The sequence below is a fragment of the Salvelinus fontinalis genome, chromosome 33 (genome assembly GCF_029448725.1).
Source record: "Salvelinus fontinalis isolate EN_2023a chromosome 33, ASM2944872v1, whole genome shotgun sequence".
Classification (NCBI taxonomy): domain Eukaryota; kingdom Metazoa; phylum Chordata; class Actinopteri; order Salmoniformes; family Salmonidae; genus Salvelinus; species Salvelinus fontinalis.
This window is the reverse complement of record NC_074697.1, coordinates 48767058-48794265: the sequence shown is the minus strand read 5'-3', so window position 1 is coordinate 48794265 and position 27208 is coordinate 48767058. Positions and strand designations below refer to the sequence as shown.

Genomic DNA, 27208 nt, shown 5'->3' with positions numbered 1-27208 from the left:
TGAATTATTGATAAAAGTCACCTTTACATGGTTATCCTACACGAAACACAGACATTATTTTAAGTGTTTCTAAAATCCCCTCTGGTAAAAATGTATGGTGGAAAACATATTGGAACCATTTCCCTGTTTGACCGCTAGTTGTTATGGTTATTATGACACCCCGCTGTGGGGATGTATTCAAGACTGGCTCATTGACCTCCTTACATATACGCCTTTCTAGGTAAGCGATAAAGAAGAAAAACGTAACCTGCTGGGGAAGCCAGATTTCGGACCAAGTTATCCCTCTCGCCTTTTCTACTCTGAATATACTCAATAATAATACGTAAACAAAAAAATGCTCAGTCTTATTCAAATGTCTTCTCAAATCCCTACACAGGCTCTGGGACCTTTTTGGTGAAGTTTCAAATCAAGCGAGAACATCAACTACCGGTATCATACTTAGCTCTTAATCTAAGTTTAGGGTTAGCCATAAAGTTGGGGTCTGGTTTAAAACCAGATTTTAAGAAGATAAATGGTAGAAATAGGCGGGGTTTATTACTTAATGACTGTGGTAACTAGTGACAACCATAAAACGCCGTAGAGAAAGGAGAGTCCTAGTGATTCACTTTTGGCTTACTGCAACACAAATCTAAAATGGCAGGAGCTGATGGAGATGATTCTCTTTACCCCATCGCCGTGCTCATTGACGAGCTTCGTAATGAGGATGTGCAGGTAATCACATATGCTCTGTTCATACGAGGTATTATATTGGTGGTGTTTATTTTACTTAAGCATGTCTGATTTCAAAAAGGATAGCTAGCTAACTGTACCTTACATCCCGAGGCCCCTTGCCATGGCCTGTTCGTGAAGTCTGCCTGGCGCACCCAGTCTGGCTAACTAGATAGCTAACGTTAGCGTGTTTCTTGGTGTGATAAATATCAAACGGAATAGCTGCATGTCGTATTTAGTTACTGCCGTGTATAACTAACCGGTGTTAGCTAACGTTAACCAAGTGACCTAACGTTAGTAACTAACGTTAGTTTGCTGGGCGACTATCGCTATGCTAGTTAGCAGCTAACTACCTTAACTAGTTAATAAACGTAATCTAACTAGGTGGTCAAATTCGCATGTTAACTTGCAGAGGCACCTAGTTAACGTTACTTTATTTTGTTACTGAAATATCAAAATGTACTCTAAACACAACTTTACTGTAAACTCATGTCAATAGCTGCTAACGTTAACTACATAGCTTCCTTCCTTGTACCCGTCGGTCATCCAGCTCCACCCTGGTAATGGTTGTGAGACTATCATTATTGTAACAAACTAGTTATCTAGGTAACTACTGACATGGTTAGTTATGTACTATATCTGCATCTTGCTTTGGTGTCTCTGAAATCATTTAAAAAACACCGATTTTCAATACTCTAGTAAAAGGTTGTATCATGTTCATAGGAAGGCATCTACATGGGAATATGCTCACGTCTGAAATAGTATTTTTAGTTGGCCTTACTGAAACGCTAAGATGTTTTTTATAGATCATGGTGGCATCTCTTGTAAGTTTTATGTAATAACATTTCCTGGTATTGTCTACTTTCCCAGCTGCGACTGAACAGCATCAAGAAGCTGTCTACCATCGCACTGGCCCTGGGAGTGGAGAGGACCCGCACTGAACTCCTCCCCTTCCTCACAGGTACAGTGCATTCAAAGTATTCAGACCCCTTGACTTTTTCCACATTTTATGTTACAGCCTTATTCTAAAATGGATTAAATACATAATGTTCCTCATCAATTCTCACACCATACCCCATAATGACAAAGCGAAAACAGGTTTTTAGAAATGTTTGAAAATATAAAATACCTTATTCACATAAGTATTCAGACCCTTTTCTCTGAGACTAGAAATTGAGCTCAGGTGCATCCTGTTTCCATTTATCATCTTTGAGCTGTTTCTACAACTTGATTGGAGTCCACCTATGGTTAATTGATTGAAAAGGATTTGGGAAGGCACACACCTGTCCGTCATTATTAAATGAAATAAGTTTGGAAACACAGAGACTCTTCCTAGAGCTGCCCACACTGGGCAATCGGGGGAGAAGGGCCTTGGTCAGGGAGATGACCAAGAACCCGATGGTCACTCTGACAGAGCTCCTCTGTGGAGATGGGAGAACCATCCAGAAGGACCACCATCTCTGCAGCACTCTACCAATCAGGCCTTTATGATAGTGGCTAGGCGTAAGCCACTCCTCAGTAAAAGGCACATGATAGCCCGCTTGGAGTTTGCCAAAATATGATTCTCTGGTCTGATGAAACCAAGATTGGTTTGTGTCAAGATGCCAAGTGTCATGTCTGGAGTAAACATGGCACCATCCCTACGGTGAAGCATGGTGGTGGCAGCACCATGCTGTGGGGATGTTTTTTAGCGGAAGAAACTGTGAGACTAGTCAGGATTGAGGGGAAAGATGAACGGAGCAAAGTACAGAGTGATCCTTGATGAAAACCTTCTCAGGACCTCTGACTGGGGCGAAGGTTCACCTTCCAACAGGACAACAACCCTAAGCACACAGCCAAGACAACGCAAGATTGGCTTCTGGATAAGTCTCTGAATGTCCTTGAGTGGCCCAGCCAGAGCTCAGACTTGAACCCGATCAAACATCTTTGTAGAGCCCTGAAAATAGCCCTGCAGCAACGCTCCCCATCCAACCTAACAGCTTGAGAGGATCTACAGAGAAGAATGGGAGGAACTCTCCAAATACAGGTGTGTCATGCTTGTAGAGTCATTCCCAAGAATACTCTAGCCTCTAATCGCTGCCAAAGGTGCTTCAACAAAGTACTGAGTAAAGGATCTGAATAGAAAGTGATATTTCATTTTTATGAACTTGCAAAAATTTCTGAACCTATTTTTGCTTTGTCATTATGTGGTATTGTGTGTAGATAGAGGAAAACAATTTTAATCAATTTTAGAATAAGGCTGTAACGTAACAAAATGTGGAAAAAGTGAAGGTCTGAATGCACTGTATGTCCTAAAATTAAGACCAAGTTACAGCAATCATTATGAGTTGTCGCCCCTCCCCTTAATTATGTTTCACACCTGACCTCTTGTAGACACCATCTATGATGAGGATGAGGTGCTTCTTGCCTTGGCTGAGCAGCTGGGAAACTTCACCATGCTGGTGGGAGGCCCTGAATACGTTCACTGTCTACTGGTACGTATCTGTTGCAAACAAAATCTGTCACTGAGCATATAATGCATACAGATATTCAACAGACCTGACAACACTTTTATTTATTTATTTATTTTTACTTATCCAGTCAGCTACACATTGGCACATTTATGTCCCTGTGTCTTTCTCCGCAGCCGCCGCTGGAGAGCCTGGCTACCGTGGAGGAAACAGTGGTGCGAGACAAGGCGGTAGAGTCTCTGCGTAAGATCTCCCAGGAGCACTCTCCTGTGGACCTGGAGGTGCACTTTGAGCCCCTGGTGAAGAGGCTGGCCAGTGGTGACTGGTTCACCTCCCGCACCTCCGCCTGTGGCCTGTTCAGCGTCTGCTACCCCCGCGTGTCCAGCACTGTCAAGGCTGAAATACGCCAGTGAGTAACTATATTAGGCAGGACTAAGATCCCAATGGGATTGAAATATTAGAGGTGCGGACATTACTATATCATATCAGGGGTCCAATGCACCCACCTTCTGTAGTCACATACTAGCCTTGCAGGCCCAAGTCAATCAGAGAGCCAATCCAATGGATGTATGGTCTGACGGTGGGTGGGGTGTTCTCTCCACAGGCATTTCCGCACTCTGTGCTCAGATGACACTCCCATGGTGCGCCGCGCCGCAGCCTCCAAGCTTGGGGAATTCGCCAAGGTTCTGGAGCTGGACTATGTCAAGAGTGACATCATCTCCCTCTTCACCGCACTGGCCTCTGATGAGCAGGTACATGCATGTACTGATAACACGCACACGGGGTGTCCTGTAACATTGCGGTGGGAAGTGCGTGGAATTCTTCCAGCTATTTGCTAAACCGACTGGCTTGTTGCCAATGGAAATAGCATGGCCATACAAATGAGATGTTTTTGAATGGTGATGGATGAATATTGAATGGGCTTAGAACAGTCATATTTCAGCGACTTCAATAGGTCGCCCTAACTGGGACTCAAAACCAGGTCTAGCTATTGTTAACCCAACGCCTCAGCAGTTGCACCATGAAATCCGGCCCATGGGGGAATTGCGTGTTCCCTCTATGCATTTCTATGGTGTTGCGACAGTATTTTATTAAATTGGTATAGAATCAGTAATAATCCCATGGTCGCCTGTAGGACTCAGTGCGCCTGCTGGCCGTGGAAGCCTGTGTGAGCATCGCCTCGCTGCTACCCCAGGAGGACCTGGAGACCCTGGTGATGCCCACCCTGCGCCAGGCCGCCGAGGATAAGTCCTGGAGGGTCCGCTACATGGTGGCTGACAAGTTCTCTGAGGTGAGCACGTGGAAACATTGATGTGTTGCATGTATCCATGATGGCTCAAATATATTTGCTGCTTTACTGAACCTGGAATGGACGTAATGGGGGGGGGGGGGCTTATATTCAGTGGTCACTTTAAAACTGCCTACCAGTAAAAATGTTGTGCCAAATTGAGAGATTTGGCAGATGCAATTGCTCAAATTTGTGTCTAGGAGGAGTTATATTTTCAGTGGATTACTGTATTGAACTTAAGTAATATAATCCAAGGGGGAATGGATAGCAGGACAGTAATGGGGGCCTGTATTGTTCATAGTCCCCCAGCGTAGACCGTTCTTATTGTTTTCTTTACCACTTACATTCACTACACTAATCCATTGATTTCTAACCCATATGACCTTCTCTCGTCATTTAGTATCAAATGGGTCACGTTGCCACTGTTCCATAATGTTATAGAAGTTCAGTCAATCAATATAAAAGCTTTCAGGCAACCTCTCACAAATGAAAGCTTAGCAAATGTTTTTTTTTTGTGCACCACACTTACTGAAAGGTCTTCTACCACTTTCTCCCTTGCCACCATGAACTTTGGTAGCATATGTTCCCGACCCCAAATCCCATTCGATTAGTGTGTTGATCAGCAAATCGGAGCAAGGTTAAAAGGGGGATTGTCAGAGCCGTAGATGGAGAGCTCTGCTGGATGTTAATTGCCATGCCCATAGTTTGTGGTAGAAGTTCCCTCAACCAATTTAACAGTTGTCAGGAAACATCCACACACATTAAAGCCTGGCAATGGAAAATCGTTGTGTGGACTTTACCCCTTGCTGTTATGGACTTTGTAGCTTGTGTGTTCCCAACTTGAATCCCATCAGTTAAGTGTGTTGGTTATGGAGTCTCACACGGTGGGTTAGTGGTGGGTGTTAAATGCCTTGTCACTGCCTCCACAGCTCCAGATAGCAGTGGGCCCAGAGATCACCAAGAACGACCTCGTCCCAGCCTTCCAGAACCTGCTCAAGGACTGTGAGGCTGAGGTCCGATCCGCTGCCGCCAAAAAGGTCAAGGGTGAGTGTCTGGATGCTATCTGCCAGTCATAAAGCCTATGTTGAAATAATGGTTTGGATGAGAAGCTTTTACCGTCTGATAGACCACGGTATTTACAATCCCGATTTCTGTCCTCAGAGTTTTGCGAGAACCTTCCAGAAGACAGCAGAGAGACCATCATCATGACTCACATTCTGTCCTGTGTCAAGGTAAAAATAATAAAAAATAAAAAAACACTGTTCACTTTTATCCCTTTTTTATTCTGCTAATTTACGTATGCAGGTTTCTTTGACCTGTCAATTTCTCACTCGATGGAAGTAATTCTGAGCACCCATGAGTCATGAAGGGGCCAAAAAAAATTACTTATCTAAAAAAATAAAAGATGTGTTCTGAAGTCTCGACAATAACGCATGTCAATCAATTTCTTGTGTTCAGAAGTGCAAATGCGGAAGTAGCAGATATGTTTACACCCACAAATCAATTTTTATCACGAGTGTCTGTACTGAGCTGCTAAACGAGGAACTGGTTGTTTTTGACTGTACTTTCTATAGGTGAGCCATGAGGATATAATGCTTTTGTAGGTTGGGGTCTATGGCTAGATGAGGAGTTGCGCTCAGTATAGCCTTTGGACAGCAGGGGGAACTGTTGTATTCTAAATTACTTCCAAACCACCACATCATTTCTATTCTGTCGTAAGTGTTAGGACTGACTGGTTGGTTCCTGAGTTTAAATAACACTCTTTTATTTAGAAAATATATTTTGTTTGGGAAAAACATCTCTTCTAGGAACATCTCCAACCTAAAATAAAAAAAATAAAAAGCTTTTACATTTTAGTTATTTAGCACACGCTCTTATCCAGAGCGACTTACTGTAGTGCATACATTTTCCTAATGTTGTTGTCCACTGCAATGTCTGACTCGTTCTCCTCTGACAGGAACTGGTGTCTGACACCAGCCAGCACGTGAAGTCTGCCCTGGCCTCTGTCATCATGGGCCTGTCCACCATCCTGGGCAAAGACAACACAGTGGAGCACCTGCTGCCCCTGTTCCTGGCCCAGCTCAAGGACGAGGTAAACACCAGTCACTACTGCTCCTACTCGTTCTATTCATTAAGTACCAAATGGGTGGGGGGGGGGCTGCCTGGACTTGGAGAAATGTCTCACGTGTCCAGTCTGATCTGATCACCCTCTTAATATCCTCTAATGCTATTGACCTGGTTCAGGATCAGATGTACCTGGCTGGCTCCCTACCGGAGTAAAAACCTAGGGATGACCCTTATAGGGTTTGAACCTTTTCCCTGGTGACATTTGTTCTAGTGGTGCTAGGCTATTTGATGCGATTTTCAGTGACGTGTGGTTTCTTTCTGACACATCCTTCCTAAATGTAACATGTATCGCAGCTAAAATCCTGGCCGACACATTTACGTATCTCTAGTGGTTTATTAATACCAGAGTGGAAGGTTTGGGTAGATGAGGGAAATTGCCCTGACAGCCTTCCTATTAAAAGATGTTCTAGTTTGCCTCGCAGCCAAAGCTGACTTGACAAGGTTTATGTCATAAAGGATTACAGTCAGAACGGACAACCGAGGTGCGAAACACCCCAAATGACTCACGGATATAAAAAAAATATCTGTTTTCTTCGATATTTAGTATCTCAGCTGGCTGCTATCTGTCGTCTCCTATTAGGGTCACAAAATGCTTGATGTGAAATCTGTCTGCACATTCTGAGGCTAAGAATCAAGGGTCTGGGACTGGCGGAAGGTCTTTGGCAATCCGTTTAGCCTCTGTTGCTAATGTCATGTCGAGATTGGAGCCAAGATGCGCATCATTATAAGCAGATGGAGATGCAATAGCTGTCACAATGATTTTTGCCACTTTTTTTTAAGACCGCATGTCTTTCCTTCTTAAAGGAAGACAGACATATGAAATGTAATTGTCCCCACAACTTAAACAAGAGATCCCTCTCTCTTGCCCTGCAGTGCCCTGAGGTGCGCCTCAACATCATCTCCAACCTGGACTGTGTCAACGAGGTGATCGGCATTCGCCAGCTCTCCCAGTCGCTGCTGCCTGCTATCGTGGAGCTGGCCGAGGACGCCAAGTGGAGGGTCCGCCTGGCCATTATCGAGTATATGCCCCTGTTGGCCGGACAGCTGGTGAGTCATCGGCTGCGTCCCCAAACCACGCCCTATTCCCTATATAGTGCACTACTTTTGATCAGAGCCCCCTCCAGTCCCACCTCAGAAGACCTGTCTGTCACATCCTCCCTTCCCCCTAATCACACATCTGTCTGTGGCCTACATCTGCCTCGTGCCATGCATATGTGCCTCAATTTATGGTGGGCAAGTGCTCGTCACTAATATCATCCATGGATCTTTAAAAAAGAGCTATGCAAAGTATAAGTAATTCAGCTAGCTTTATTTTTGCTTACTGAGTAGAACTCAATTTTTGGTTGAATTGGAACCCTATTCAATAATAGTGTTGCTTGCACTGTAATGTTTGGATATGCAAATGGTTTAGAAAATTATTCTCCTAATCATTCTTTTCCAGGGAGTGGAGTTCTTTGATGAGAAGCTGAACACCCTCTGCATGGCATGGCTCATTGACCACGGTAAGACCCCTCCCCCATACGTCACACTTGTCCTCTGTGAGCTTAGTTGGTGTCCTCCTCCATTGGACAGAGGTGGAGTCACGTCCCAGAAGGATCGTGTCTCATGCTGCTCTCACTGCTTCCCTCCTCCCCTGCATCCTATGTGGTTTGGGGGGGGTAGAGATGGAGACGCGTCAGGCTGCAGCTCTCTCTAAGCTTCACGGCTGTGCCAATGACAAAAGTCTGACAACCCAGTGACTTAGACTGGGAGAGGCCAAATTCTCTCCTTAATTGCATGCTGCCCTCTGTAGCTGAGCTGGATAGAATGTGAAAACTACTGCAATGGGCTGCAACCCAAATGGCACCATATCCCCTATATTGTGCACTACTTTATTTAATTTAACTAGGCAAGTCAGTTGTGATACAGCTTGGAATCAAACCAGGGTCTGTAGTGACGCCTCTAGCACTGAGATGCAGGGCCTTAGACCGCTGCGCCTCTCGGGAGTCCAATACCCATAGGGCTCTAATAAAAAGTAGGGCACTATATAGGGAATCTGGTGCCAATTAGGATACAAACCATACTGTAATACACCGTAACAGGAAGGCATTTGAATATGAGCAAATCAGCTATTTTCTGCAGTAGCCTTTTCTGTTAAGTTAAATTCAATGCTGTATTGAGTAGAGATGTGACTATCAGGGACAGGTTTTTGTGCAGAACGTATAGAATACGGGAACAGGCATCCTGGGGGGGGGGGGTGGGACAAACCCTGGTCATCACGATACCGGTGATACTTGGCCTGTTATCACATTGTTATTAAAATGTTGGTATTGTAACAACTCCACTCTGAAAATAGGCGCATCTTGCAGTTTACGTATTTTTGGTGTTTTGAATGCGCTGGTTTAATTTGCATGTGATATGGAGACCTTGTTGGCTACGTCTCTTCGCTCTGCCTTTAATGTCAGCAGAATAATTATTTTACCTGCTCCCTTTTTAGATTGTTCTTTAGACGGGTTGGTCGTTTAGCAACAAAACCGTTGCTTACCCAACTATGGGTCAAATCTGGTGGGGGACTCTGGCTTAGACTGTTGACATGTAGACTGTATTTAGTCTCCAAATGTTTATTGAAACATAAATACATTTACACAATGAGTACTTGTCTCTCAAACATTGTTACAGTTGTTGGTTAGCTTGCTAACTAATGTTTGCCATATTAGCTTAGACGTGAGTTTCCCTTAGCGTTTTTTTCAGCAGCGGTGGCAAAGTTAATGTGGAGGGCTGCTGTCTCTGACCGACATGTTATGCTTTCTCGACAGCAGAGATGATTTGTTTTCAAGCTAATTTTCTGTAGTTCACCACATTTTGCCATGGGGCTGAGAGAAAGTGTGAAGTTTTTGCAATTGCTTATGCCCAGTTGTGCTATCTGAGTTACTCAAATACCAATTTCAGATAGATAGATGTGGTAGTTACCTGGAAAAATACACACGCACACCAGTCAAGTTTGGACACCTACTCATTCAAGGATGTTTCTTTTACTTTGAATATTTTCTACATTGTAGAATAATAGTGAAGGCATCACAACTATGAAATGACACATGGAATCATGTAGTAAGCGCAAAAGTGTTTCTCAAAATATATTTTAGATTCTTCAAAGTAGCCTTGATGACAGCTTTGCACACTCTTGGCATTCTCTCAACCAGCTTCATGAGGTAGTCACCTGGAATGCATTTCAATTAACAGGTGTGCCTTGTTAGTTTGTGGAATTCCTTCTTAATGCATTTGAGCCAATCGGTTGTGTTGTGACAAGATGGGGGGGGGGATAGAGAAGATTTGTCCATATTATGGCAAGAACAGCTCAAATAAGCAGAGAAACGACAGTCTATCATTTAAGACATGAAGGTCAGTCAATCTGGAAAATTTCAATAACTTTGAAGTGCAGTTGCAAAAACATCAAGTGCTATGATATAACTCTCTCATGAGGGCCGCCACAGGAAAGGAAGACCCAGAGTTACCTCTTCCGCAGAGGATAAGTTCATAAGTTACCAGCCTCAGAAATTGCAGACCAAATAAATGCTTCAGAGTTCAAGTAACAAACACATCTCAACAGCAGCTGTTCAGAGGAGTCTGTGTGAATCAGGCCTTCATGGCCTAATTGCTGCAAACAAACCACTTCTAAAGGACACCAATAAGAAGAAGAGACTTGCTTGGGCCAAGAAACACAAACAATGTACATTAGACCGGTGGAAATCTGTAATTTGGTCTGATGAGTCCAAGTTTGAGATTCTTGGTTCCATCCGCTGTGTCTTTGTGAGACGCAGAGTAGGTGAACAGATCTCCGCATGTGTGGTTCCCACCGTGAAGCATGGAGGAGGAGGTGTGATGGTGTGGGGGTGCTTTGCTGGTGACACTGTCAATTATATATTTGGAATTCAAGGCACATTTAACCAGCATGGCAACCATAGCGTTCTGCCATCCCATCTGGTTTGCCCTTAGTGGACGATAATTTGCTTTTCAACAGGACAATGACCCAACACACCCCAAGCTGTCTAAGGACTATTTGACCAAAAATGAGCGTGATGGAGTGCTGCATCAGATGACCTGTCTTCCACAATCACCCGATCTCAACTCAATTGAGATGGTTTGGGATGAGTTGGACCGCAGAGGGAAGGAAAAGCAGCCAACATGTGCTTAGCATATGTGGGAACACCAAGACTGTTGGAAAAGCATTCTATGGGAAGCTGGTTGAGAGAATACCAAGTGTTAACCTCTTGGAAATAGGGGGTGCCATTTCCACTTTGGGAAAAAATCGTGCCCAAATTAAACGGCCTCGTACTCTGTTCTAGATCATACGATATGTATAGTATTATTACTATTGGATAGAAAACACTCTGAAGTTTCAAAAACTGTTTGAATTATATCTGTGAGTAAAACAGATCTCATTTGGTAGCAAACTTCCAAATAGGAAGTGAAAATTCTGAAAATGGGTCTCTGTGTAAGGCCTTGCCTATTCAATTGCCTTTTATTTATGGATCTGTATGCACTTCATACGCCTTCCACTAGATGTCAACAGGCAGTAGAATGTTGAATTGGGTATCTAGCTTGATGTGAGACCTAATGAGAGCTTTTGGAGTGACAGGTCCGCCATATTGGCAGTATTTTGCTGCGCACCAGAGAGCACCATATTGTTTTCTGCAATGCATTAGGTAGACACGACGAAATGCTCCGTCTTGGAAGTTATTGGATACATATGAGAAAAACATCAAAGATGGTTTTTCAACTGAGTTTGACCAGTTTATTCGACTTTTATTATGACTTTTGGAATTTTTCGTTCCATGCGCCAAGAGTTCATGGACATGTGCGCTCCACCATGCTAGCCAAAGTTGCTAATTCGACAGAAGAAATGGACATTCTAAAACAAAACAACGATTTATTGTGGAACTAGGACTCCTTGCACTGCATTCTGATGGAAGATCATCAAAAGTAAGAGAATATTTATGATTTTTTGTGGAATATGTTGGCTCCAACATGGCGGAGAATGGCTGGGCGCTGTCTCAGAATATTGCATGCTGTGCTTTGTACTAAAGTTATTTTTTTTAAATCTAACACAGCGGTTGCATTAAGAACCAGTGTATCTTTCATTTGCTGTACAACATGTATTTTTTTAGCAAAGTTTATAATGAGTCTTTTGGTTAGATTACGTGACTATCCAAAATTTCTCCGGACAATTTGGTGCATTTTGGCACCATATTCACAATGTAAAACCAGGATTTGTAGCTATAAATATGCACATTTTCGAACAAAACATAAATGTATTGTATAACATGATGTTATAAGACTGACATCTGAAGTTGTTCAAAGGTTAGTGATTCATTTTATCTCCATTTGTGGGTTTTGTGAAAGCTACCTTTGCGGTGGAAAAATGGCGGTGTGTTTTTGGATATTGTGGTGAGCTAACATAAATGTTGTTTTCGCTGTAAAACACTTTTAAAAAATTGGAAATATTGGCTGGATTCACAAGATGTTTATCTTTCATTTGCTGTACAACATGTATTTTTCATAAATGTTTTATGATGAGTATTTATGTATTTCACGTTGCTCTCTGTAATTATTTTGGCTGTTTTGGTGCTATTTGTGACGATGGCTGCAATGTAAAACTACGATTTACTACACGATTCAATATGTTATTTCATAGTTTTGATGTCTTCACTATTATTCAAAAATGTAGAAAATAGTAACAAATAAAGAACCCTTGAATGAGTAGGTGTCCAAACTTTGGACTGGTACTATAATGTATTTGACCCCCTTATTGACCACTTTCTTGCAGGTATATCCCTTTTATGCACATCAGTGAGTACCTGGCAAATTTGGATTGGTGGGGTGTGTTTGCGTTTCAAATTTATGCTAATTGAATACAGGGGAAGTACTGCATAACATCTGTCAAAACACCTCAAAACAAGACGTGGTATCAACACAACGAGCTGGACCAAGAGCCACCTACGATTCCCGTCTTAGTCAGCAACTATGACGAGAAGCTGCAATCTGACTGTTCAGAATCATTATCAGCCAACCTGTACATAAAGCCTTCAACAGCGAGATTGCATCTCTTTTGGCCTATCGCATACATTTTATACTAAACAGTACGTTCCAAGTAGTATGATTAGCACACAGTATGTAGTTTTAGTAAGAAGTTGGTAAGACCGATTTTGGACACGGCCAGTGTCACACAGGTTTTAATATCCCATTGTGGCTCCACAGGCTATTGGCATGGTTCTTCTAACCCCAACGTGGTTCTCTAGCAGTCTGTTTATTACTGTATTAGGGGCCAAATAGGGTTCGGTTAGTCTGTGGTTTAGAAATGTGTTGTACCCAGGCCCCCTGGTCTCCCGCTCTTTGTCCAACAGCTAGTATCGATTATCTGGAAATCAGGCTTGTGTGTACCCAGATGTCAAGTCACTGTCTTCTGGGCACAGTTGAGTGTTTTGAGCAGTTGTGCATTCACTAGCCTCTTTAGCCATGATTACTGATGGACATGTTTTCCATGCGAATGGGATTTTTGCCAATATTTATTTGTTAAAAGGCAAACAAACTGTGACAATAATCCAAAGATAGCTGCCAAACTGGAATGGAAAGAGCTCAAAAGAACCAAGAATCCTGGCAAACATTTTCAAGGGCTGGTTATTTGAGGTTTTTACTGAGTATTGTACTGACTGCCTACTCTTGTAGAGTTTGGATGTCTATATTGAACTTTGATCTGTGTAATTGAGTTTTGTACACGTTTTCTTTTTTGGTAGGATTGCCATTTCAATTGAGAAATGCTAGTCAATAGGTCCACCAAGTTAAAATAATATTATAGTTTGGTAAAGGAAAGCTCTGACACAATCTTTTTTTTTTTTTTTTCTGACAACTACAACAAATGTACTACTAGTCCTAATTTCTATCTAGTTCTACAGGCCAAGGTCTCTAAGCGCGTTTGTGTTGTCGACAGTATACGCTATCCGCGAGGCAGCCACCTGTAACCTTATGAAGCTGGTGGAGAAGTTTGGAGCCGAGTGGGCGCAGAACACCATCGTGCCCAAGGTGCTGGGCATGGCCAACGACCCCAACTACCTGCACAGGATGACCACGCTCTTCTGCATCAACGTGAGTCCTCCTGACCTTCACACCACACACAAACCCTCAGAGACCATAGGCTTATACTAAGATGGAAGCTAGATCTACTCTGGTTTTTATAGAGCTAGCCATATTACCAAGGTGGATATTGATCATGTAGCTGCCGCCAAATAAAGTGGCTTGTACCTGCGCGTGCATGTCGCACATGGGGAGTTGAACGCCAAACTATTCATCGCGTTGACGCTGAACCATCAATCCATGGGCGATTCAATGCCACAATTTGACTTTTGCCGAAATCAACAGGAAAGAAGATCTTGCAAATTTTGCAGGCTATGGTGTAAAACAGGATATTAGAAGTGGGTATTTTATTACGTATTATTGGTGCATTGAAAAGCACAACAATGCACAAACAGCCCCCCCCTCCCCCCCATCAATAAAATGATTGTATTAAGTCATACAAAAGTTTTACTGTGTGTGAACTTTCAAATGCATGCTGTCACACTAAATGTTTGTGTATTTTATTACTATTAACACATTTGATTCATAAAATATTGAATCAGTCGTCTTCCTCAAATTAAGCGGATGACGCAATCTTTGCGAAAGGGAGGGAATCTGATTTCAGTGGTCCTCACCTCGCGGCTCTGTCATTTCATTCAGGGTAAGTGGAGTTAGCGGCCTGCCCTGGAGCAGGTTAGTTATGAAGGATTCTTTGCGTAGAAATGTACCTGGCTAAAAAGCGAGACACTTTCGTATGACCGGTTATCCCGCGTTAAACTCAGTTGACCAAAGTTGCCTCGCTTACCTTTCAAACCTGATTCGTAGTATAGGGCTCATGTCATTAAACCTCAGATGGATTTAAACCAAGCATTTTTGAAAAACTTTTGTTTTAAAACTAAATCGTACTGTTTTATCATGACTTTATTTTACATCCTGATATTTTAGGCATTTATCAATGCTCTTATCCAGAGCGACTTAGTCACTTGTCTAACAATCATTTGTTTTATGCGTTGTTGGTTTCCGTGCCATCCACCCCAGTCACTGTCTGAGGCCTGTGGCCAGGACATCACCACTAAGCATATGCTGCCCGTGGTCCTCAAGATGTCCAACGACCAGGTGGCCAATGTGCGCTTCAATGTGGCCAAGTCCCTCCAGAAGATCGGCCCTGTCCTGGACAGCAAGTAGGTCTTCCTCATCCACCACAAAGCCCTCGTTCATATCGTTCAGGCATACCTGAACAACCATCTCCAATTAATTGTACACAGTCTACATCGGGGTCGTGTTCAGTAGGCACAAAATGGGAGAAAATATTTTGAAACGGAGGAGGCTCTTGCTTGAACTGGTCCAGTAAGGATGCTCATTTGTTATTCCGTCACAGTATGTTTTGCGTCTACTGAACATGACCTAGATGTCCATTCTTAATTCTAGCGCTCAGCTAATCCGTTATGGCATGGGAGTGTGGGGAAAAGGTGTGCTTTGTCTGAAACGTTTTTGTTTTTCTCAGTGCCCTGCAGACCGAGGTGAAACCAGTCCTGGAGAAACTAGCCACAGACACCGATATGGATGTTAAGTACTTTGCCCAGGAAGCTATACGTGGTAAGTATAGTACACTGTCCATTTTCTTCTATGAAGTCTCTTCATAGGGCCACGTTCAGTTTGGCACGTTGTGGAACATTGCTGAAATAAATGTCCTTAATTGAATTGCCGTAGGTCCTTGTGCTACATGTCAAAGAAGCATGTTTGTTAGGCTGTTTCTATATTATGTATATCTGAGCATTCCACAATGTTATGCCCTGCTGAATGTGTTGCCCAATGTGAACGTTACTCCATCTTGTCATTCTTCTGGTTCCTTATGTTTTTCCCCATAGTTCTGGCCCTGGCATAAACCAACCCAAGCTTGGCTATCCAGAGGAAACAAAAACCCAAGATGGCACGACGTTGAAAACACTTTTCACAATATATTTATTGATGTTCAAGAGCAAATGGTGAATTAATGGCCCCTATTAACATCTATTCTTTTTTTTTTTACTCTGAAAATAAAATGTCCAAGAAAAGCGCAGGCTTCTAATTTCCCCTTGCTGTAAATCTTTTGCTTCTCCAAGTGTGATGAAACATGCATTTAAGCACAGTATGCTGACCACTGTGCATAAGTAACATTGCTGGTTTGACCCACACATTCCTCCCCGTACGTACATAGCCGTTGACTGTAACGTTTCTATTAGCACGGCCCCTTTCGCTTTCACATTTCTCTGTACGGCGCACCCAGAACACGCAAGCCATCTCTTGGTTGCTTGTCTAAGTGCTAGACACATGCTATTGCTGCAGCAGATGGTGAGGAAGGCTGTTTTATTTGCTTGTGAAGAACCGCAAGGCTAAGGCACCCACAGATTTGTTTACATGTGCTGCTTCCTCTCCTGGGACATTTCTCATGTATTCAGAAAAGCTGTTGTGCAGCACCCCATCCTCTCTTTCTGTCCTGTGTGTACAATGAATTACGGTTTAATTTGTTTGAGGACATTGGTTGTGGGTTACTCATTTCTATCTAGACTTAAAGGGATACTTTGATTTTGGCAATGATGCCTTGTATCTACTTCCCCGGAGTTAGATGAATTTGGGGATACCATTTGTTTAATTTTTTGTCTGTCCAGTATGAAGGTAGTTTCATGATCCAAAGTGAACTAGCGCTAACGCTAGTTAGCAACTTCGTTCAAACTGCACACCGAGACAAATGGTATCCACAAGTCTGTTTGACGCAGGGGGAAACAGTGGGAGAATTTGTCCACAATCTCTCTTGCTATATTGCTCTTAATTGTTGTGCCAATTACTGATGAGCAATGGCTTCTTTTGTTGTTGCTAGTTTTCATATGGTTTAACTCTTGATTGTCCTTGTATGTCAAAATGTTTTCTGTTCTCTAAAGACAAGGCATCATTCCTCACGGGTTGTCAGTCAGTTAAACAAGGCTGGCCACTACAGCTAAAATGACGGGAGCACTAAGAATAGCAGGGCTCTGTGTAGGTGGTTGCATAATGTTTTATAGGATGAGAAGAGTGTGAATGATTTGGTCAATTACGGTCAATTTCCCATTGGTCTCTTAAATAAATAAACCTTGATTTTCCCATATCATGAAGACCCCACTTTGGTTTTTATTAAATCTCTTCACAATTGTGATGCTGTACTTTTATCTTGAACTGAATAAAGTAATATAAAGATTTGGCTGTTGACTGATTTTCTTTTACTCTAGGAACCATACAATATAAACTTTAGCATTTTAGTATTGTAGCTGTTTAGTTGTCTGCACACCCAAGGAGTTTACAGATTTTTGCTACCTTAAAGGTAGTCAGCGAAATGATGTTGCACATCAGCACCGTAATGAGCAAGATTAAAGACTACTCCAGTGCCGGAGTTAGGTATAGGCGACATGGGCAGCCGGCCAGACCCACATCTTGCCGGGGACAGCACGGGGAGGCCGCACAAAAATTCTGAATGGTGACATTTGCACAATCGGTTTTCTATCGCTCATTTGCACGTCACATCAATGATATGTCACCTTGTGGGACTAAGTCAATTAACCGTGTCGGAATGGGCGCCCTGATTCTAGTTTGTGAGCTAGGCAGGCTACTGCCTGGGAAGGTCTCCTACTCAAGTTCGAGATGGGGTGGGGGTAGGTTGACCTCAGAACTCCCCGCTTGAAGCCCGAGGTACTGTAGGGGGAGCGGGGGAATCTATCAAATAGCGCACCTCTAACTTTGTACAGTACTAATGCAATTAGTAAAATCAGTCATACTACGAAATTCTACCAAATAAACCACAATTCATTCATAATCGTGTGACAATATAGTTTCAGACATATTGTTGCATTTTGTTTCTGGTTTGTGCGAAATTGTTAAGAGTAATATAAAACCAGTCTGCACACAAAGGTGATATGATTTAGTCTTGACTCTTGGTTGACTGTGTTGGGGGATGGGTAATGTATTGATGCTCGAGTGCCAAATCAACACAAATGGATAAGAAAAGGTCTAATCCATCAGGTGCCCAGTTTAGGAAAGAAGAGGAGAAACGTGCAAAAGATAAAGGAATGCAGCTATGTCATCTCTTTGAGTATAATATGATGCATGTAACACACATAAGTGTTATACTAGCCTATGTTGCTTGCTATGCTATTACACATATAGCGACAATATTCAGTTCTGTCCAACAAGCATACATACCATTGCCCAGGGAGCCATACAAACTAGACCCGCCACTGCTCTGCTCTGTCACACACAGTATGCGTACTGGTTTGCTTCAGGCTCTTATATGATAGCCACGGGACCAAAACAGCAGAGAAGTTTAGCCTGTCACGCCAAAACTCCTAATTCTGACCTGAGTTTAGCACGTTAATGGGTGTAATTAATTTGGTATGCACTTCTCTCTAAGCGTGTTCTAACTGTACTTAAGCATGAGAATGAAGGTGTGGCGGAGGTGACTACAGATACGCCGTATTCTGATTTAGACTTAATTCCCTCATAATTCCACGACCTTTGCGCGCAACATAATTTATAAGATTGAGCCACCGTTGAAAGTGGAACAACCTCTACTTATTTTTTTTTCGATAGAAACACCATTCTCCATGCACTGTAATTTAAAAATAAATAAGAGCTAGGTAAATGAGTAAACTGTTTGCATAAGGGGATTGTAAATATAAATGACAATTGATTTAGATCTATTTTGTCACTGGAGAAGTGAAACCAGACGTGGCAGCAAACTGGAGCATATCAACCAACATATCACCTTTTCCACAGTGAAGTTTATGAAACGCTGGCCTTATAACTTGCGATACAATTTGGAGACCCAAGATATAGACTTCTGTAGCCATGTGTAAATGTATAGTATAGCGCCAAACCAATCAAGTTGATTTGTGATTTCTAGAATGTTTTAAATATATGGCTGGACGCACTGTATTTTTTACAATTTGTATCCCGTTAAATATTAGCCACTATCGGTAGTCACTGTCAGTTATATCAACGTACATTTACACTGAGCATACCAAACATTAACACTTTCCTAATACTGAGTTTGCACCCCTCCTCTTTTGCCCTAAGAACAGCCTCAATTCGTTGGGGGCATGGATTCTACAAGGGATCAAAAGCGTTCCACAGGGATGCTGGCTCATGTTGACTCCAATGCTACCCACAGTTGTGTCACGTTGTCTGGATGTCCTTTCGGTGGTGGACTATTCTTGATACACTGTTGAGTGTGAAAAACCAAGCAGTGTTGCAGTTCTTGACACACTCAAACCGGTGTGCCTGGCACCTACGACCATACCCCGTTCAAATGCACTTCAATATTTTGTTGTCTTGGCTGTGTGCTTATAGTTGTTGTTCTGTTGGAAGGTGAACCTTCGCCCCAGTCTGAGGTCTTGAATGCGCTCTGCAGCAGGTTTTCATCAAGGATCTCTCTGTACTTTGCTCCATTGATCTTTCCCTCGATTCTGACTGGTCGGACATTCCCTGCTGCTGAAAAACATCTTAGAATCTTAGAATCTTATTTCTCATGGTCTGAGAGTCCTGAGCACACCCTCATCCCCATCGACGGGGCCGCAGTGGAGAGGGTGCCTTTTGGTAACTCCAAGCGGGCTGTCATGTGTATTTTACTGATGAGTGGCTGATGTCTGGCCACTCTACCATAAAGGCCTGATCGGTAGAGTGCTGCAGAGATGGTTGTCCTTCTGGGAGGTTCTCCACAGAGGAACTCTGGAGCTCTTTCAGAGACCATTGGGTTCTTGGTCACCTCCCTGGCCAAGGCCCTTCTCACCCGATTGTTCAGTTTGGCTGGGCACCCAGCTCTAGGAAGAGTCTTCGTAGTTCCAAACTTCTTCCATATAAGAATGATGGAGGCCACTGTGTTTTTGGGGACCTTCAATGCTGCAGAAATGTTTTGGTACCCTTCCCCAGATCTGATGCTCAAAACAATCCTGTCTCGGCGCTCTACGGAAGATTCCTTCGACCTCATGTCTTGGTTTTTGGCTCTGACATGCACTGTCAACTGTGGGACCCTTATATAGACAGGTGTGTGTGTGTGTGTGTGTGCCTTTCCAAATCATGTCTAATCAATTATATTTACCACAGGCAGACTCCAATCAAGTTGTAGAAACATCTCAAGGATGATCAATGGAAACAAGATTCAACCGAGCTCAATTTTGAGTCTCATAGCAAAGGATCTGAATACCTATGTATATTTCTGTTTTAAATTCTAAAAAGCTGTTTTCGCTTTGTCATTATGGGGTATTGTGTGTGAATTGAGGAGGACAAATTTTGATTTAATCCATTTTAGAATAAGGTTGTAACGTAACAAAATGTGGAAAAAGGGAAGGGGTCTGAATACTTTCCGAATGCACTGTACATAGCAGTTTAAATCTGGAGCCTGGCGCACAGTTCACGATGACTGTTGTCATCACAGTTCCATGATTAGTGAGGATTATTAGGGTACATTTATAGGACTAATGTTTACCCTAATTGTACACTTTTCATGTATTGAACAATTGAATATGGCAACTTTCAGGATGAATCAAACCACTGTTTTTGATTCACCAATATATTTTGTGCTTTAAGGCTCTCCAAACCTGTTTTTGTATTATTCATCAATACTTTCCTAACCCTAAATAACGTAGAAGATCAGAGTATTTTTTAACCTACCAATTGCTGCCGAAAAGGAGACAAATATGCATGTATTTACATAGCTTTCTTTAATTTATCCCAAATATTCTGAACCGTTCTCTTCATATATTCTAGTGAGTCTGTTGAGAAAATTCTAATTAAATGTACACCACATTTAAAGGGATGGATTAAAATAAATGTACTTAAAACCCTATTGAATGAAAACTCCATGAGAAAATCTTTTGGCCAGCAAGTGGGAGGGTTTACAGCAGGGGCCCAATTTCGACTTAAAAAATCTATGCCTTTCCTAGGCACTTCTCAGTAGTTGGTATTCAGACTTACTTTATGAACGCGTGTACCAGGCTTCCCCTTGCGTCTACTGAATACATTTAATTCAACCACTAAAAAACCTCCCACTTGCTGGCCAACAGATTTTCTCATGGAGTTTCCATTCAATAGGGTTTTAAGTACATTTATTTGAATCCATCCCTTTAAATACGGTGTACCTTTCATTTGAATTTTGTCGACAAGACTAGAATACATTATGAGAACAGGTTCAGAAAATAGGGATCAATGAAAGAAATCCATCTAAATATATGCATATTGCATCACTAACAGTTCGATTTAAAAAATACTCTGATGTTGTAGATTATTTAGGCACATTTTAGAGTTAGGAAAGTATGTACAGTACCAGAGAAAAGTTTGGACACACCTACTCATTCAAGGGTTTTTCTTTATGTTTACAATTTTCTACATTGTAGAATAATAGTGATGACATCAAAACTAGGGAGATGTGGGAGAAAATAGGGGGATGTGGGAGAGGGGGTGGTAGGCTATGATTGATCTCAAAGGAGAACATGAGATCTACACATGTTATACAATCAGAGGCAAAGGTGTGATCTGATTTGCCTAAGAGTTGGGGGGGGGGGGGGGGGGGGGGGGGACTTTGTAGCTCTCCCAGATGGGGGAATAGCGAAGGTCAAGAGTGCTCGATGAGCAAGTAGCACAGGAGATGTGTAATAAAGTCCTAAGCTACAATAAATGCTGCCTCAGGATATGTGGTTTCCAGTACAGTGTAGTTCCTTGCGAGCCAAAGAATGTTATCTCGGGAGGTAATGCGGTCGGCATTTGATGGTGAGGTTTTCCAGATCGGGAGAACAAAATTACTTGAGTTCCTGTACGTTACCACAATCACACCACGAGTAGTAAATCAGTAAACATATACCTCCACCCTGCTGGCTGAATGGACGGGGGCAGTATATCCGCAGAGAGACATGATTTCGTGAAACAGAGTATGTTACAGTCCCTGATGTCTCTCTGGAAGGAGATCTTCACCCTGAGCTTGTATACTTTGTTGTCCAGAGACTGAATGTTAGCGAGTAATATACTCAGAAGCGGTGGATGGTATGCATGCCTCCTGAGTGTGACTAGGAGCACAGTCCTTATTCCTCTTCTCAGGGGTTCGGGTGAATGGAACTGCCTCAGGGAGTTCAAACAAAGGATCCAATTCAGGGAAATCTAATTTCTGGTCGGTCGAAAAGCTGGTAAGTGATCGTCGATCTAATATCTGAAAGTTTCCCAGGTGGTGAAGGTAGGCAACAACACCTCCGGCACTTTGATTCTCATCATGGGGGCCCCACAAGGGTGCGTGCTTAGCCCCTTCTTGTACCAATTACTGTGTGGCCACCCATGTCTCCAAGTCAATCATCAAGTTTGCTGACGTCACAACAGTGGTAGGCCTGATTACAAACAACAAGGAGACAGCCTCGAGGCTGACGGCCCTGGTGGAGTGGTGCCAAGAAAATAACCTCTCCCTCAACGTTAACAAAATGAAATAGCTGAGTGTGAACTTCAGGAGATAGCAGAGAGAGCACAGCCCCATCCCCATCGACGGGGCCGCAGTGGAGAGGGTGAAAAGCATCAAGTTCCTCTGCATGCAGATCACGAACAACCTCAAATGGTCCATTCACGCAGACAACATAACATAACTGCATATAGCTAACGTTCTTTGATATTTGGTTCGATGGTGTTATGTATTTCCAAAACTTTGTTTACGGAAAGTATTCATACCCCTTGACTTATTCCATATTTGGTATGTTACATCCTGAATAAAAAATGGATTACATGTATTTATTCATTTTTCTCACCCATCTACACACAATACTGATGACAAACTCAAAACACGTTTTTAGATTTATTTTCATACCCGAGAGTCAATACTTTGTAGAAGCACCTTTGGCGGCAATTACAGCTTTGAGTTGTCTTGGGAAGGTCTACTGTATAGTAGCTTTGCACATCTGGATTTGGGGATTTTCTCCCATTCTTCCTTGCTGATTTTGTCAAGATCTGTTAAGTTAGATGGGGAGCGGCTGTGAACAGCAATCATCAAGTCTTTCTACAGATTTTCAATGGGGTTCAAGTCTGGGCTTTAGGTGGGCCACTCAAGGACTTTCACATTCTTGTTCTGACACCATTCCAGCGTTGCTTTGGCTGTATGCTTTGGGTCATTGTCCTGTTGGAACGTAAATCTTCGCCCCCCCTGTCTAAGGTCGTCACTCTGTAGCAGGTTCTCATCAAGGATTTGCCTGTATTTGGCTCCATTCATTGTTCCCTCTATCCTTACTAGTCTCCCACTCCAAAAAGCAAGTCCTGCAGACTCTAGTTTTGTCTTGTCTTGATTATTGTCCAGTCATGTGGTCGAGTGCTGCAAGGAAAGACCTAGCTAAGCTGCAGATGGTCCAGAACAGAGCGGCACGTCTTGCTCTTCATTGTAATCAGAGGGCTGATATAAATACTATGCATGCCAGTCTCTCATGGCTAAGAGTTGAGGAGAGACTGACTGCATCACTTATACTTTTTTATAAGAAACATTATTGTATTGGAAATCCCAAATTGTTTGCATAGTCAATTTACACACAGCTCTAACACACACACACTCTTACCCCACCAGACATGCCACCAGGGGTCTTTTCACAGTCCCCAAATCCAGAACAAATTCAGATAAGGCATAGAGTATTATATAGAGACATCATTGTATGGAACTCCATTCCATCTCATATTGCTCAAATGAACAGGAAACCTGGTTTCAAAAAACAGATAAAGCAACACCTCACGGCACAACGCCGCTCCCTTATTTCAAATCAAATGTTATGTCACATGCGCTGAATACATCAGGTGTAGTTCTTACTGTGAAATGCTAACTTACAAGCCCTTAACCAATGTACAGTTCAAGTCAGAAGTTTGCATACACTTAGGTTGGAGTCATTAAAATTTGTTTGTCAAACACTCCACAAATTTCTTGTTAAAAAACTATGGTTTTGGCAAGTCGGTTAGGACATCTACTTTGTGCATGACACAAGTCATTTTTCCAACAATTGTTTACAAACAGATTATTTCACTTATAATTCACTGTATCACATTTCCAGTGGATCAGAAGTTTACATACACAAAGTTGACTGTGCCTTTAAACAGCTTGGAAAATTCCAGAAAATAATGTCATGGCTTTAGAAGCTTCTGATGGGCTAATTGACATCATTTGAGTCAATTGGAGGTGTACCTGTGGATGTATTTCAAGGCCTACCTTCAAACTCAGTGCCTCTTTGCTTGACATCATGAGAAAATCAAAAGAAATCAGCCAAGACCTCAGGAAAAAAATTGTAGACCTCCACAAGTCTGGTTCATCCTGGGGAGCAATTTCAAAAAGCCTGAAGGTACTATGTTCATCTGTACAAACAATAGTACGCAAGTATAAACACCATGGGACCACGCTGCCGTCATACCGCTCAGGAAGGAGACAATTTCTGTCTCTTAGAGATGAACGTACTTTGGTGTGAAAAATGCAAATCAATCCCAGAACAACAGCAAAGGACCTTGTGAAGATGCTGGAGGAAACAGGTACAAAAGTATCTATATCCACAGTAAAACAAGTCCTATATCTACATAACCTGAAAGGCCGCTCAGCAAGGAAGAAGCCACTGCTCCAAAACCACCATAAAAAAAGTCAGACTACGGTTTGCAACTGCACATAGGGACAAAGATCTTACTTTTTTGGTCTGATGAAACAAAAATAGAACTGTTCGGCCATAATGACCATTGTTATGTTTGTAGGAAAAAGGGGATGCTTGCAAGCTGAAGAACACCATCCCAACCGTGAAGCATGGGGGTGGCAGCATCATGTTGTGGGGGTGCTTTGCTGCAGGAGGGACTGGTGCACTTCACAAAATAGATGGCATCATGGGTCTTTCAAATGAACAATGACCCCAAGCATACTTCCAAAGTTGTGTCAAAATGGCAAAAGGACAACAAAGTCAAGGTATTGGAGTTGCCATCACAAAGCCCTGAACTCAATCCTATAGAAAATGTGTGGCCAGAACTGAAAAAGCATGTGTGAGCAAGGAGGCCTACAAACCTGACTCAGTTACACCAGCTCTGTCAGGAGGAATGGGCCAAAATTCACCCAACTTATTGTGGGAAGCTTGTGGAAAGCTACCCAAAATGTTTGACCCAAGTTAAGCAATTTAAAGGCAATGCTACCAAATACGAATTGAGTTTATGTAAACTTCTGACCCACTGGGAAGCTTGTGAAAGAATTAAAAGCTGAAAAAAATCAATCTCTCCACTAATATTCTGACATTTCACATTCTTAAAATAAAGTGGTGATCTTAACTGACCTAAAACAGAGAATTTTTGCTAGGATTAAATGTCAGGAATTGTGAACATCTGAGATTAAATGTATTTGACTAAGGTGTATGTAATCTTCCGACTTCAACTGTAGGTCGGGGTAAAGTGATTTGACCTATATAGTGTGTATGTAGGTGATATGTAGGCTACGTGTGCCTTTAAAAAAAATATATATATGTGATGTAGTTCTGTTCTTGTCTATTAATGTTCTGTATCATGTCATGTTTCATGTTTTGTGTGGACCCCAGGAAGAGTAGCTGCTGCTTTTGCAACAGCTAATGGGGATCCTAATAAAATACCAAATACCAGTCCATGCTGCTGAAAAGCGTCCCCATAACATGATGCTGCCACCATCATGCTTCACGGTAGGGATGGTGTTAGACGGGTGATGAGCTGTGCCTGGTTTTCAGACATTGTGCTTTGCATTCAGGCCAAAGTGTTACATTTTTCTCATCAGACCCCAGAATATTGTGCCTTATGCTATCAGAGTCTTTCACGTGCCTTTTTGCAAACACCAGGCCTGCTGTCATGTGCCTTTTTCTCAGAAGTGGCTTCTGTCTGGCCACTCTCGCATAATGCCCAGATTGGTGAAGTGCTGTAAGACTGTGGTCCTTCTGGCAGGTTCTCCCATCTCAGCCAAGGAACTCTGTAGGTCTGTCAGAGCGGGTTCTTGGTCACCTCCCAAGGTCCTTCTTGCCCAGTTGCTCAGATTGGTCAGGTAGTCGGTCTGGGTAGTTCCATATTTTTTTCCATTTCCCAATGATGCAGACCACTCTTGGAAACGTTCAACATTCTATAAAAAGTTGTATCGCCTTCCCCTGGTATATGCCTCATCACAATTCTATCTTGGAGATCTACAGACAGTTGGTTGTACTTCATGGTATAGTTTCTGCTCTGAAATGCACTGTCCACTGTGGGACCTTATAAAGACTTGTGTTTCTTTCTAAAACATTTCCAAACAATCGAATTGGCCACAGTTGCAGCGACGTCTCAAGGGATGATCAAAGGAAATTGGATGCACCTGAGCTCAATTTGGAGTGTCATAGCAAAGGGGTGTGAATACTTATTTAAATGAGATATTTCTGTATTTTATTCTCAAAAAAATTGCAAGTATTTCTGTTTACATTATAGGGAACAGGCTTGCTTGCCAGTCCTCCATATTACAACACACCCCGGAAAATGTATTTCCGACACGACTTCTGAATTCTTCTGAATTAGCCGGTTTTATGTAATAACTAACGGCGACCCACTTCTGTAGAATCACCCAGAGCCCTGTGGAACCAGGTCAAAAGTGGTGCACTCTGGTGCCATTTGGGATGCAGACAGTGTTTGTATAATAGTGGCAATCGCTGCTGACTCATGCAACCAGATACTGTATATAGTAGAGCTCAACAACAAGTTCAAATCTAACGTTCAGTTCAGAGCTATTCAGTTATGGGCCTCAAGGGCTAATGGTTAATGAATTGATCAATTAATGAAATCATGTAATTGATTGGCCAGGTAGTTCACTCACCACCAGGTCTGAATCAGTCCCTGATTAGAAGGAAATAATGAAAACCAGCAGGCCTGGAATTGAATCACCCTCTGGTCGATTGGTTAAGATGGATGACCAGCTGCTCCCCTTCCCTTCTCTCCCCAGATGTCCATCCATACCTGGGCCATGTGCAGACCTGGTGGCCTATCTGTCCACATGTGTCAGTGCTTCAAAGTGTGTTCGCACAGCTCTCTCAGTGATCAGCCCAGCTACCTCCAGCCCATTCATGGAGACCCATTGTGCTCAATTGTTTGCAGATGTTCCTGCTCATGTTTGAGCATTATGGAATGGCAGCTGCTCTGGAGATGAAATATAAATAACTGTCAGGTTGTTTTGGCAACAGGGAGCTATAGCCTAACGTCGTTTCAACCCTGTCTCTGCTGCTGATCAGAGAGGCAAGTGTGAAAATCTGTGATGTGAGCAAAACCTGGTTGCATCAATGTTGTTTCCACGTCATTTCAACAACAAAAATTACATCTGACGTTGAATCAATGTGGGAAAACTGATTGGATTAGTAAAAAGTCATAAATTTAAGGGAATTTGGTATCTTTTTCACCCAACTTTTTAAGTAAATCCAATGACATGGTGAATGTTTTTGTTGATTTCACATTAGTTGGCAACTTGACATCTCAACCAAATGTAAATCAAAACTAGATGTTGAAACGACGTCTGGGTGAATCGTTCAGGGGCTGGTTTCCT

The 27208-nt window shown here is 42.5% G+C and overlaps 1 protein-coding gene across 1 annotated transcript; it reads left to right on the top strand.

Moving 5' to 3' along the window:
• The first annotated feature begins 220 nt into the window (after positions 1-220).
• Positions 221-16869, top strand: LOC129832451 (serine/threonine-protein phosphatase 2A 65 kDa regulatory subunit A beta isoform). Its single transcript, XM_055896523.1, has 15 exons — positions 221-711; positions 1579-1669; positions 3082-3182; positions 3335-3567; positions 3763-3910; positions 4294-4449; positions 5376-5490; positions 5608-5678; positions 6404-6538; positions 7447-7620; positions 8015-8075; positions 13538-13692; positions 14698-14840; positions 15164-15255; positions 15528-16869. Exons 1-15 carry the CDS (start codon positions 634-636, stop codon positions 15542-15544), a joined length of 1770 nt encoding a protein of 589 aa, XP_055752498.1. The 5' UTR covers positions 221-633; the 3' UTR covers positions 15545-16869.
• The last annotated feature ends 10339 nt before the right edge of the window (positions 16870-27208 follow it).

What these genes read in the sequence shown, in the direction of transcription:
- LOC129832451 (XM_055896523.1), top strand. Translation starts at nt 634, where the DNA reads ATGGCAGGAGCTGATGGAGATGATTCTCTTTACCCCATCGCCGTGCTC. An exon ending in GTCAAGGCTGAAATACGCCA is followed by an intron (nt 3,568 to 3,762) that starts GTGAGTAACTAT and finishes TTCTCTCCACAG; the next exon opens with GCATTTCCGCACTCTGTGCT. An exon ending in CACTGGCCTCTGATGAGCAG is followed by an intron (nt 3,911 to 4,293) that starts GTACATGCATGT and finishes GGTCGCCTGTAG; the next exon opens with GACTCAGTGCGCCTGCTGGC.